The 12,226-nt window shown below is 49.5% G+C and overlaps 1 protein-coding gene across 1 annotated transcript; it reads left to right on the plus strand.

Annotated features, from left to right (window-relative positions):
• Window positions 1–6,587: 6,587 nt before the first annotated feature.
• Window positions 6,588–12,221, plus strand: inaa (internexin neuronal intermediate filament protein, alpha a). The gene is made up of 5 exons (XM_084021447.1): window positions 6,588–6,942; window positions 7,684–7,914; window positions 8,451–8,978; window positions 10,197–10,321; window positions 11,293–12,221. The coding sequence occupies exons 1-5, from the start codon at window positions 6,649–6,651 to the stop codon at window positions 11,477–11,479; spliced, it is 1,365 nt and encodes a 454-aa protein (XP_083877573.1). The 5' UTR covers window positions 6,588–6,648; the 3' UTR covers window positions 11,480–12,221.
• Window positions 12,222–12,226: the final 5 nt, after the last annotated feature.

The raw sequence follows: 12,226 nt of genomic DNA on the forward strand, positions 1-12,226 counted from the left end.
ATCCATCATCCATCCATCCATCATCCATCATCCATCCATCATCCATCCATCATCCATCATCCATCATCCATCCATCATCCATCCATCATCCATCATCCATCATCCATCCATCATCCATCATCCATCCATCCATCATCCATCCATCATCCATCCATCCATCCATCATCCATCATCCATCCATCATCCATCATCCATCCATCATCCATCCATCCATCCATCATCCATCCATCATTCATCATCCATCCATCATCCATCATCCATCCATCATCCATCCATCATCCATCCATCATCCATCATCCATCCATCATCCATCATCCATCCATCCATCCATCCATCCATCCATCATCCATCCATCATCCATCATCCATCCATCCATCATCCATCATCCATCCATCCATCCATCCATCATCCATCATCCATCCATCATCCATCCATCATCCATCATCCATCCATCCATCCATCCATCATCCATCATCCATCCATCATCCATCCATCATCCATCATCCATCATCCATCCATCATCCATCCATCCATCATCCATCCATCATCCATCCATCATCCATCATCCATCATCCATCCATCATCCATCATCCATCCATCATCCATCCATCCATCCATCATCCATCCATCATCCATCATCCATCCATCATCCATCATCCATCCATCATCCATCCATCATCCATCCATCATCCATCATCCATCCATCATCCATCATCCATCCATCATCCATCCATCATCCATCATCCATCCATCATCCATCCATCATCCATCATCCATCATCCATCCATCATCCATCCATCATCCATCGATCCATATTTATTATTAATACTTCCGGTTAAGAGGCCTGCTCTGCAAATGCTGCTCTTCTGAAATCTGATATCCCTGTTCACGTGTGTGTACGTGCGTGTGTGTGTACGTGTGTGTGTGTGTGCGTGCGTGTGTGTGTGTGTGCGTGCGTGTGTGCGTGTGTGTGTACGTGTGTTCTGCATGTACACTATGTGTGCCTCATTGATCTACTATAACTTTTGCCTCCTCAATGCAGCCCAATCCTTCATTAGAGAGTCAGTGCACTGTGATCATAAACATGCTGTAAGTCCCGACATGTAACCAATCACCATCATGATACGAGGCTGTATATATTATTATTATTATTATCTAGTTATCCTTCGTTTCTGCAGAGACCTTATTCAAGATGATTTCATATCTGTGATGCATTAAAAGTAGATTTATTAGGATGCTTTAGAGCCACTTTGAGAGTTTTAAACATTTTGATGATTATAATCGGGATATTATGGTTAATCACAATTATTGAATGTACATATCACCCGATCGTCTGTTGGCAACGCACATTCTCCTGAGTCGAGAGCAACACGGTGAAGGTCCAACACACGGCCGAACCGCTGAGCCCCGTACACGACCCATCTACAGGGATTATTGTGAACTGGAGCATCACAGCTCCTCATGAACCAGATTAATAGGAGGTCTACAGACGGGGAGGTCCCGGGTCATCTGGTGACCCTGAGGGGGTCAGAGGGTCACCAGATAACCGGCTCACAGGGATACCTGCTCACCGTTGGCCTTGTGCAGCGGAGACGGATTATTGTGTGGCGGTGCTGCGATCATCACAACCACTCTCTCTCCCACTGTCTATTTATAGTTCACAGAGCTCTCCCTCCTCCTCCCTCCTCCTCCCTCCTCCTCCTCAGATTCTCCACGCTGAATGCCAAATGTTTTAAAAGGAGAAGGTGACGAAAAAACCGACGCACTAAACCAGAGTGGCATGATCTGAAGACTTCCTGTCACGTTATAGCGGCAAAAATAATCCCAAAAAATGGTCCTGCTTCTCTCTGCTGGCCACCAGGGGGCGACTCCTCTCTGGTTGTATAGAAGTCTATGAGAAAATGAGCCTATGACCCGAAAAGTGATCCAGATAAGGGGCCGCTATGATCCACCCGTCGCTCCTCCACAGTCCAAATATGGTCACTTCTTTCTACTGGTTACAAAAATACAAAGATGGCAACGGCCAAAATGCCGAACCTGAAGTTTCAAAACCGTTGTCCACAAACTAACGGGTGACGTCACCATGACGACGTCCACTTCTGACATTCAGGCTGTGGTTGGGTGAGAATAAACTCGGCTTGTTACCGATCAACGGTTCAGTACGGCCGGTGAAGCACAAACTGATTCCAGATCTGATACAAACGGGAAGACTTCTATCTAGAAATCATTAAAACATTCCCTCAGAGACCGTACCTGGTTTCTACCAGGTCTACCAGCCTGGTACCTGGTTTCTACCAGGTCAACCAGACTGGTACCTGGCTTCTACCAGGTCTACCAGACTGGTACCTGGTTAAACGGGAGTTTAAAACTACCGATGTACTGCAGAGACCTGACCTTTGTTCAGGGCCCTGAATGCATCATCCCGGGCTCAGACAGCAGTGGCGGCATCACAGGCTCAGAACGCCACGGGGCCAGAACGCCACGGGGCCAGGACGCCACGGGGCCAGACAGCGTGGCCAACTGATACAGTCGGGGTACTATGAGGGCACACCGTTAAAGTAATGAGGGGAAATCCAACTATCAAAGAAGAAAGACCACATATTACTCATCATACATACATGTACAATCAATCAACTTTAATTGCCTCTTGGTCCATTAAAGGCCAAATACAATGATTAGACCAAGGTGTACCAACCATGCATCCTGTCTGTTAGCTGGTCAGACCATTCATATCATTATTAAAGAGGGCAGGTGATAGAAGCCCCCCCACGACCCCCATTACAACACCACATGGTGTAGAGACTGCATTCCCATTGGACCTGCATGCTCTGGTTCACCTATATGACAGGATCCTAGTTATGCTGTTGGACTGCTGACTCAGAACAGATTATTGTGATCCACTCTGTCAAAAGCCTTCCATGCATCAATAAAACCCATGTTGACATACATGTACACGTGTTGACATACATGTACACAACCATTCCACCACAATAGGAACATTACAACAGCGTTACAACATCACCTGTACCGACGATAACAGTAACACGCACTTCTCATCAAACCAGTTTGAACTTGATGACACTACCGCACACATCAAAGAACGCATGCACGCGCCCACACGCACGCACACGGCGGATCAGGCCCGACCCAGGGAACACTGTGCAAGCAGCAGCACATCAGGCAGTGATGGTGTGTGTGAGATTAAAGACAGCTCGGTTATATAACGCAGCACGGCGGCGGAGGCACAGCACAGTGGACCCGGACCGTGGCTGCACCAGGACCCGGACCGTGGCTGCACCAGGACCCGGTTCACATCACAAAAACCCAGACCTCAAACTGCACTCTGTGATGTTCTGCATCGTAATACAACAACGCCGAAGATCGCAGTCTTTCGTCCTGTAAACTTTCTTTAGGGCGGCTCGTTGCCGTCTCTTTCTACGGTTTCGGTGAGTCACGTGCGCGCCGAGAAGAAGGTTTAACGAGTTGAACAACATCCGAAGTCTCGTTCGGTCGCGTGGCGGCTGTAAACAACGAGCCCGGTAATAAAAACTCTCGTTTCTCAGCGCAGTTCGGCGGCACGCTGTCCGCGCGCGACCAGCGGTGCGTAACGGGAATCCCAGCTGCTCAAATCCGCTCCGTGTGTGTGTGCGCGTGCGTGTGTGTGCGCGTGTGTGTGTGCGTGTGTGTGTGCGTGTGTGCGTGCGTGTGCGTGTGTGCGCGTGTGTGTGTGTGTGCGTGCGTGTGTGTGTGCGCGCGTGCGTGTGTGTGTGCGCGTGTGCGCGTGTGTGTGTGTGTGCGTGCGTGTGTGTGCGTGTGCGTGTGTGCGTGTGTTTATCGTACCATAACAATGACTACTTTCTGTTCATGTTTGCGGTTCTTAAATGTAATAACATAACTAAACAGAAACCTGAACTTGGACCCGGACCCGGAGCAGCGACACTCGGGTTCGGGGTCCGTTGGAGATGCGGGTTATGAGAGCCACTCACCCGCTATGGCAGAGCCGTCCAGCACGGTGCTCGGCGAGGAAAGTAGACTCCGAGAAAGGATGTCGGTCGTCAGGGCAGGAAGATCACTCCGCGGCGGCCGAGAGCTCTCATTTCGGTTTTACCCCAAAAACAAACCCAACAAACGGATCCAGGATCCGTCCGATCCTCCGATGTCACAGATCAACGGGCTGGTGCTGCGTTCATGTACAATGAGAAAACAGAGAGACAGACATAGAGGATATCCCGTGCGTGGATGATCAATACGTCATAAAAGAGTTAAGTTTTCAAGTAGAATAGCTTTTTACACACACACACACACACACACACACACACACACACACACACACACACACACACACACACACACACACACACACAGGAAGTACAGTTACGTCACAGGTGGGCTGACATGTTTCCCTCTCCGTGGGCTGTATTTACTTGAGCAACGCTCATTTTTTTCCCAGCGGTACATGAACGCAGCAGCAGGCCTGCGTGTGACAGACATGTCGTGCAGTGACTCAGAGGTGCGTCAGAGCATCGTGTCCCGCCCACATCGCGGTTGCGGGCCAATAAGCGCGCATGCGGAAGGAAGGAAGGATAAGCGGGTAAACACGCGCGCGAGGCCGAACTCGTCACGCTGCTCCTCCACAGTCGCGTGCAGGGGGGGGACGCCGACGACTACCGGGCCCCGGTGACCGGAAATGGACCGAGGCGAGGACCGTGAATGTGATCACAAATATGAAATAGATCGATGGAAGACAGGTTCGATCCATCGGGACTCTACAGTATAATATCAGTCATGTGTGGTGCTGCGGCGCCCTCTGCTGGTGGACATTATCATCATCACATGTAGAAACAGGACAGGGTTCAATTTGAACAAACGTGGACTATAATGTTGAATTTTATCATAACGTATATTTCTCATATTCCCAGCAGTGTGTGGGCCGGTCACCGTGTTAGGGTTAATGTAATCTGTAGTTTCACCGGTATGTCGTCTCATAGAACGTTGGGTTCAGTCTTTATATTACAGGGTTTCTTATTGGGTTCCAGCCTACAAACAAATCAATATCTTTGGATCTATTGATCCATTTATTCACAGAGTACTGTAATGTCTCTATTTATTCATATATGCAAATAATCCTAACCTGCATGATTAGATACCCAAATGTCTCCAAGAGGATGAATACAGTTTCATCCATCTAGAAAAACAAACATGGCTCCATCCAGAAACGCCTTAAACTGTCATTCTCTCTGCTGGCCACCAGGGGGCGACTCCTCTCTGGTTGTATAGAAGTCTATGAGAAAATGGTCCTACTTCTCTCTGCTGGCCACCAGGGGGCGACTGGTTGTATAGAAGTCTATGAGAAAATGGTCCTACTTCTCTCTGCTGGCCACCAGGGGGCGACTCCTCTCTGGTTGTATAGAAGTCTATGAGAAAATGGTCCTACTTCTCTCTGCTGGCCACCAGGGGGCGACTCCTCTCTGGTTGTATAGAAGTCTATGAGAAAATGGTCCTACTTCTCTCTGCTGGCCACCAGGGGGCGACTCCTCTCTGGTTGTATAGAAGTCTATGAGAAAATGGTCCTACTTCTCTCTGCTGGCCACCAGGGGGCGACTCCTCTCTGGTTGTATAGAAGTCTATGAGAAAATGGTCCTACTTCTCTCTGCTGGCCACCAGGGGGCGACTCCTCTCTGGTTGTATAGAAGTCTATGAGAAAATGGTCCTACTTCTCTCTGCTGGCCACCAGGGGGCGACTCCTCTCTGGTTGTATAGAAGTCTGTGAGAAAATGGTCCTACTTCTCTCTGCTGGCCACCAGGGGGCGACTCCTCTCTGGTTGTATAGAAGTCTATGAGAAAATGTTCCTACTTCTCTCTGCTGGCCACCAGGGGGCGCCTCCTCTCTGGTTGTATAGAAGTCTATGAGAAAATGGTCCTACTTCTCTCTGCTGGCCACCAGGGGGCGACTCCTCTCTGGTTGTATAGAAGTCTATGAGAAAATGGTCCTACTTCTCTCTGCTGGCCACCAGGGGGCGACTCCTCTCTGGTTGTATAGAAGTCTATGAGAAAATGGTCCTACTTCTCTCTTGATGTATTATCTCAGTAAACATTGTAAACATGAGTTTATGGTCTCAATCTCTAGTTTCAAATCTTCTTCAATCCAGCATGATGTTCATTTAGTACATTATGTTTAGTTCATCTTAAATAATTACATAATATACTTCAGAATCAGAATTCAGAAGGTTCAAATATTTCAATATATATAAACTATAAACTAAAATCAACTATTTTTTGTCAGACTTGACGTTCACAATAATGACGTCATCACAGACAAAAGTCTCCTTAGTTTCGTCACTCTTCTCACCCACAAGCCTCCCCTGATGAAACATCCCATAAACACAATGTGGGAATCGAACTCACCACACAGAGCCCGTTTCTATGGTGACGCGGCCATCGTTTACATTGTCTGTTCTTTAATGACGTCAGTTGTTTGGTGTTAATCTCCTCATTCATTCTACGTCTTCGCTCCCCTGCGCACGTGCCGTTCGGTCGCGAACCCGCGTGCGTGACAGTGGTTCGCTCGCGCACGCGCATCCCTCTTCCCGCCTCTAAAAAGTCCTGCAAAGCCGTCTAAGCGGCTCAGTCTGTCAGACCGGAGCGAACATGAGCTACGGGGACCGGTACAGCTCTTCGTCCTACCGGAAGATCTTCGGGGACTCCCCCAAGTTCCCGGTCTCCTCGTCCCGCATGGGCAGCGCGTCCCCGCGGGTCTCCGCGGGGTCCCGCTCCGGTGGCGCCGGGTCCCGCAACAGCGCGTCCTCCCTGAGCCTGTACCGGCGGGTCGGCCGGTCCACCTCCTACTCCCCGGTGCGCACCGACTCCCTCGACCTGAGCCAGGCCTCCGTGGCCACCGGGGAGCTGAAAGTCATCCGGACCAACGAGAAGGAGCAGCTGCAGGTGGGTCACTGCAATGAAACAGGTGTTAAAGACGATGACGTCATCAGATCCACCCTTACTGTCTAATTGGCTTCCTGCAGTAGGACAATAATAGTAATAATCCACCTGACTGAAGATCAGAATGACGTCATCACACCAAATATCACCATATTCAGAGCCGTCTGGCCTTTGGGGGGCCATGTGCAGGATTCTGTTTGGGGGGGGGGGGGGGGGGGGCTATAGTGTCAAATGAAGATGCTTTAAGGCAGGTGTGTCAAACTGATCCAGTAAAGGGCCGCTGTGGCTGCAGGTTTTCATTCCAACCAAGCAAGAACACACCTGATCCAACCAATCAAGGTGTGAAGGCCAATCAGGTCGGTGAATAAGTCGAGTCAGGTGTGTTCTTGCTTGGTTGGAATGAAAACCTGCAGCCACAGCGGCCCTTTACTGGATCAGTTTGACACACCTGCTTTAAGGTGAACCGTAGAGATGCATCACTCTGTTCCACTTTACCAGGAAAACAGGCTTTATCTAAAACCTCTCCAATCCAAATAAACCTGCAGGAAATAACAACACAAGGTAGAAACAACGAGGCACCTTTGTGTCATTAAATCAGTCGCATGGTGCTACCAGCCGGCCCGCTCAAGTTTCTGAAGATGTTTATGACCAAATACCTGGATGACGATATTCCATGGCGGTTTCTGCTGCTGTTGATGAATCAACATTTTGTTTGTGACGCTAACGAGCATGTTTCCTGTTCAGGGTCTGAACGACCGCTTCGCCATGTTCATCGATAAGGTGCGCCACCTGGAGCAGCAGAACAAGGTGCTGGAGATGGAGCTGGTGACGCTGCGGCAGAAGCAGGGCGAGCCGTCCCGTGTGGCCCACCTGTACCAGCAGGAGATCCGGGACCTCCGGGCCCAGCTGGAGGAGCTGAGCCGGGACAAGAACCGCATCCTGATTGAGAGGAACAACATGGAGGACGAGCTGCAGGTAACATGACATCCTCTGGTCACCTTTAACCCAGGGTTGGTACGGGTGCTGGAATCCTGGTAAACACTTTCATTTTAGTGTGGTGTTTCCCAGGTTTGGAAAGTGCTTTGATTTAGAATAAAGGTCTTGAAATGTGTGTTGTATGTGATGACATCTATGATAGAACAGAGGAAAGAAGATCTCCATATCTGAGGGACTGAAAACAGCATTTTCTGACATTTCTTTATGAAAAATGACTTTTGATGATGAACAGATGATGAAAATAGTTGGTGATTATATTTCTGTGGATCTGTTAGTGGAATTAGTTTTCCTTTCATTTGTGGTCCTTCTGTAAAAAGCTGTCTCCAAACATCATGTTGGTTGTTTAGAGGACAATAACATCTCATTTAATGTGATGAACAAGTGACAGAATAAGTAGACTGAATACTGACCATTGGATTGATACAAATATGGAGTTTACCACAGCTGGAAGGGGCTGGAAAAGCATGGAAATGCACCTTGAAATGCTGGAAAGGTGCTTGAATGTGTCTCTCCAGAAGCTCGCTGTGAAGTACGAGGAGGAGATGAGGGCTCGGGAGGAAGCGGAGCAGATCCTGAGGTCCTTCAGGAAGGACGTGGATGACGCCACCGCCGTCCGCCTGGACCTGGAGCGCCGCGTGGAGTCGCTGATGGACGAGATCTCCTTCCTGAGGAAGGTGCACGACGAGGAAATCCAGGAGCTGAGCAACATGATGGAGGAGCAGCAGGTCTCCGTGGAGCTGGAGGTCGCTAAGCCGGACCTCACCTCGGCCCTGAAGGAGATCCGCAACCAGTACGAGTCCATCGCCTCAAAGAACCTGCAGTCGGCCGAGGAGTGGTACAAGAGCAAGTTCGCCAGTCTCAGCGAGCAGGCGACCCGGAGCAACGAGGCCATGAGGGCCAGCCGGGACGAGATCAGCGAGTTCAGGAGGCAGCTGCAGTCCAAGACCATCGAGATGGAGAGCCTGAGGGGCGCCAACGAGTCTCTGGAGAGGCAGATCGCAGAGATGGATGACGCTCACAACGCCGAAGTCTCAGCCATGCAGGCAAGTGGTCTCCATCCTCAGGGTTCCTTTAGCGTCGTCAGGTTTCCCGTAGTGTCGTCAGGGTTCCCTAAGCATCATCAGGGTTCCCTAAGCATCATCAGGATTCCTTTAGCATCGTCAGGGTTCCCTAAGCATCATCAGGGTTCCTTTAGCGTCGTCAGGGTTCCCGTAGTGTCGTCAGGGTTCCCTAAGCATCATCAGGGTTCCCTAAGCATCATCAGGATTCCTTTAGCATCGTCAGGGTTCCCGTAGTGTCGTCAGGGTTCCCTAAGCATCATCAGGGTTCCCTAAGCATCATCAGGATTCCTTTAGCATCGTCAGGTTTCCCGTAGTGTCGTCAGGGTTCCCTAAGCATCATCAGGGTTCCCTAAGCATCATCAGGATTCCTTTAGCATCGTCAGGGTTCCCTAAGCATCATCAGGGTTCCTTTAGCGTCGTCAGGGTTCCCGTAGTGTCGTCAGGGTTCCCTAAGCATCATCAGGGTTCCCTAAGCATCATCAGGATTCCTTTAGCATCGTCAGGGTTCCCTAAGCATCATCAGGGTTCCTTTAGCGTCGTCAGGGTTCCCGTAGCGTCGTTAGGGTTCCTTTAGCGTCGTTAGGGTTCCCGTAGCGTCGTCAGGGTTCCCGTAGTGTCGTTAGGGTTCCTTTAGCGTCGTCAGGTTTCCCGTAGTGTCGTTAGGGTTCCCGTAGCGTCGTCAGGTTTCCCGTAGTGTCGTTAGGGTTCCTTTAGCGTCTTCAGGGTTCCCGTAGCGTCGTCAGGTTTCCCGTAGTGTCGTCAGGGTTCCCGTAGCGTCGTCAGGGTTCCCGTAGCGTCACCAGGGTTCCTTTAGCGTCGTTAGGGTTCCTTTAGCGTCGTCAGGGTTCCTTAGCGTCGTCATGGTTCCTGTCTGGTTGCATAGAAGTCTAGTCTAATCATAATGCCCTAAATAAGTTCTGATTCAGGTTCAGGGTCTGAAGTGGGTCCGTGACTTCGGTGTGTGGTAGCCATGGTAACGAGCCTCTGTAACTGTGAGGCTGACTGATGAGTGCGTGCCGATTAATCTCCGACGAGGCAGGAAGGCCTTAAGAAGGGACAGCTAAGCCCCGGAGGTTTCTGTAGCCCAGCAGGGACCGGCCGTCCAGACAAGCCGATATCATGGCGGATTAAAAGCAGGCTCAGGTGAACCCGTTTGACCACACCGAGAATAAAAATCGCCTCCTTTTTCTCCTGGACCAGGAAACCATTGGCCACCTGGACGGCGAGCTGAGGAACCTGAAGGGCGAGATGACCCAGCACCTGAGGGAGTACCAGGACCTGCTTAACGTCAAGATGGCCCTGGACATCGAGATCGCCGCCTACAGGTGCTGACCCCACTAAAGGACCCAGCAAGACCAGTTCAGATTCTGTTAACACCTCGGGAGGTTTGTTAAGGTGGAGCTGAAACGCTGTTACCAGGGAAACAGGAGGCGGGACTTAACGTTGGGAGGAATCTGACTTAATGGTCCAAAAGATAAACTCACCACCTTCTCCAGCTCTGATTGGTCGATGAATGGAGGCTCAGAGATAGAGCGAGTCGTCCTCCAATCAGAAGATCAGTAGTTCACAGGGTCCGTACGGGTGCTGGAAATCCTTGACAACACTTTTAGTGTGGTGTTTTCAAGGTTTGGAAAGTGCTTGGATGTAGAATAAAGGTCTATAAATGTGTGTTGTATGTGATGACATCAATGATAGAACAGAGAAAAGAAGATCTCCATATCTGAGGGACTGAAAACAGCATTTTCTGACATTTCTTTATGAAAAATGACTTTTGATGATGAACAGATGATGAAAATAGTTGGTGATTATATTTCTGTGGATCTGTTAGTGGAATTAGTTTTCCTTTCATTTGTGGTCCTTCTGTAAAAAGCTGTCTCCAAACATCATGTTGGTTGTTTAGAGGACAATAACATCTAATTTAATGTGATGAACAAGTGACAGAATAAGTAGACTGAATACTGACCATTGGATTGATACAAATATGGAGTTTACCACAGCTGGAAGGGGCTGGAAAAGCATGGAAATGCACCTGGAAATGCTTGGAAAGTGCTTGAATGTGACTTTGGGAAAGGTGTAGGACCCCTGAGTTCCTGAATCCCAGCTCCATCTCCGTGCCGGAGTGTCCATTGGATTTTTCTATAAAAGTACTAAGTAATTGATCTTTTCGGTCCGTTTATCATTATGAATAGTTGGGCGGGTCTGTGGTCTAGACGGGTCTGTGGTCTAGACGGGTCTGTGGTCTAGACGGGGTCTGAGTGTGTGTCCGGTCTGACTTGTGTTTCTTTGGTCCTCTGAGGAAACTGCTGGAGGGGGAGGAGACTCACTTTAACTCAGGGATGTCGTTTGGTGCTGTCGGCTACAGCTACCAGCCGAGAGGCTCCGCCTCCAGGAGCAGCCAGCGGGAGAAGGACGCCGGCAAGAAGGAGAGCTTCAAGGAGAGCAGCGAGGACAAAGACGAGGCCGACATTAACTCCAACAACTGACGGGAGACAACTGACTGGTCACATGGTGTAGATAGTGAGTTGGTAGTCGGGGGCGACGCTGAGACGTCAACGATGGTGATAATCAATATGTTGTAGTTAAAATGAGGCGTACGTCTCCATAGATGCTGTTTGGTGTTAAAGCAGATGCTGCACGTCTCCAGAGGAAATGTTAAATACTTTGGACAGATTTCCATGTTGCTGCTGTCAGTTTGATTTCTTCAGAGAAAGACACCGAACAATGTTTTCAACGAGCTACGTTCGTTAGCCGAGACGACTGTCAGATTTACTTTGAAGCACAAAAACCGACATGAAGCCAGTTTGATGAGCGTTTGAGCTTAAAGACGACCTGTTTTCCTCTTCTGGTTCCTACTAGAACGTCTTAACAGGCTTGCCCTCTCTGAAATGCTGTTTTACCTGCTGCCCCTCCCTCCCAAAAAGCCCACTCTGCTCCGATTGGTCCACCTTTGGACCTGGACTTTAGGATCCGACTTCCTGGAGACGTCTTACATGAAGCCACCAACAAGAATCACTGAAGAGGAGGAGGTCGTCTTTAAGCAGTGTCCTCCTGTAGTTGGTGTCATGACGTTGTGATGTGTAGAACGTTCCGGCTCGTCCTCCGTGTTGGAAGCCTGTAGAGGCAGAAGAAGACTCTTATAGAAACATACTGTAAAGACCTAGCTGATAATATTCAGTCCATGTGATTCCTGCAGAGTCGACGTTAAAACAAAGACTGAATAAAACACACGA

This window comes from Eutrigla gurnardus, assembly GCF_963514095.1.
Source record: "Eutrigla gurnardus genome assembly, chromosome: 11".
Lineage (NCBI taxonomy): Eukaryota > Metazoa > Chordata > Actinopteri > Perciformes > Triglidae > Eutrigla > Eutrigla gurnardus.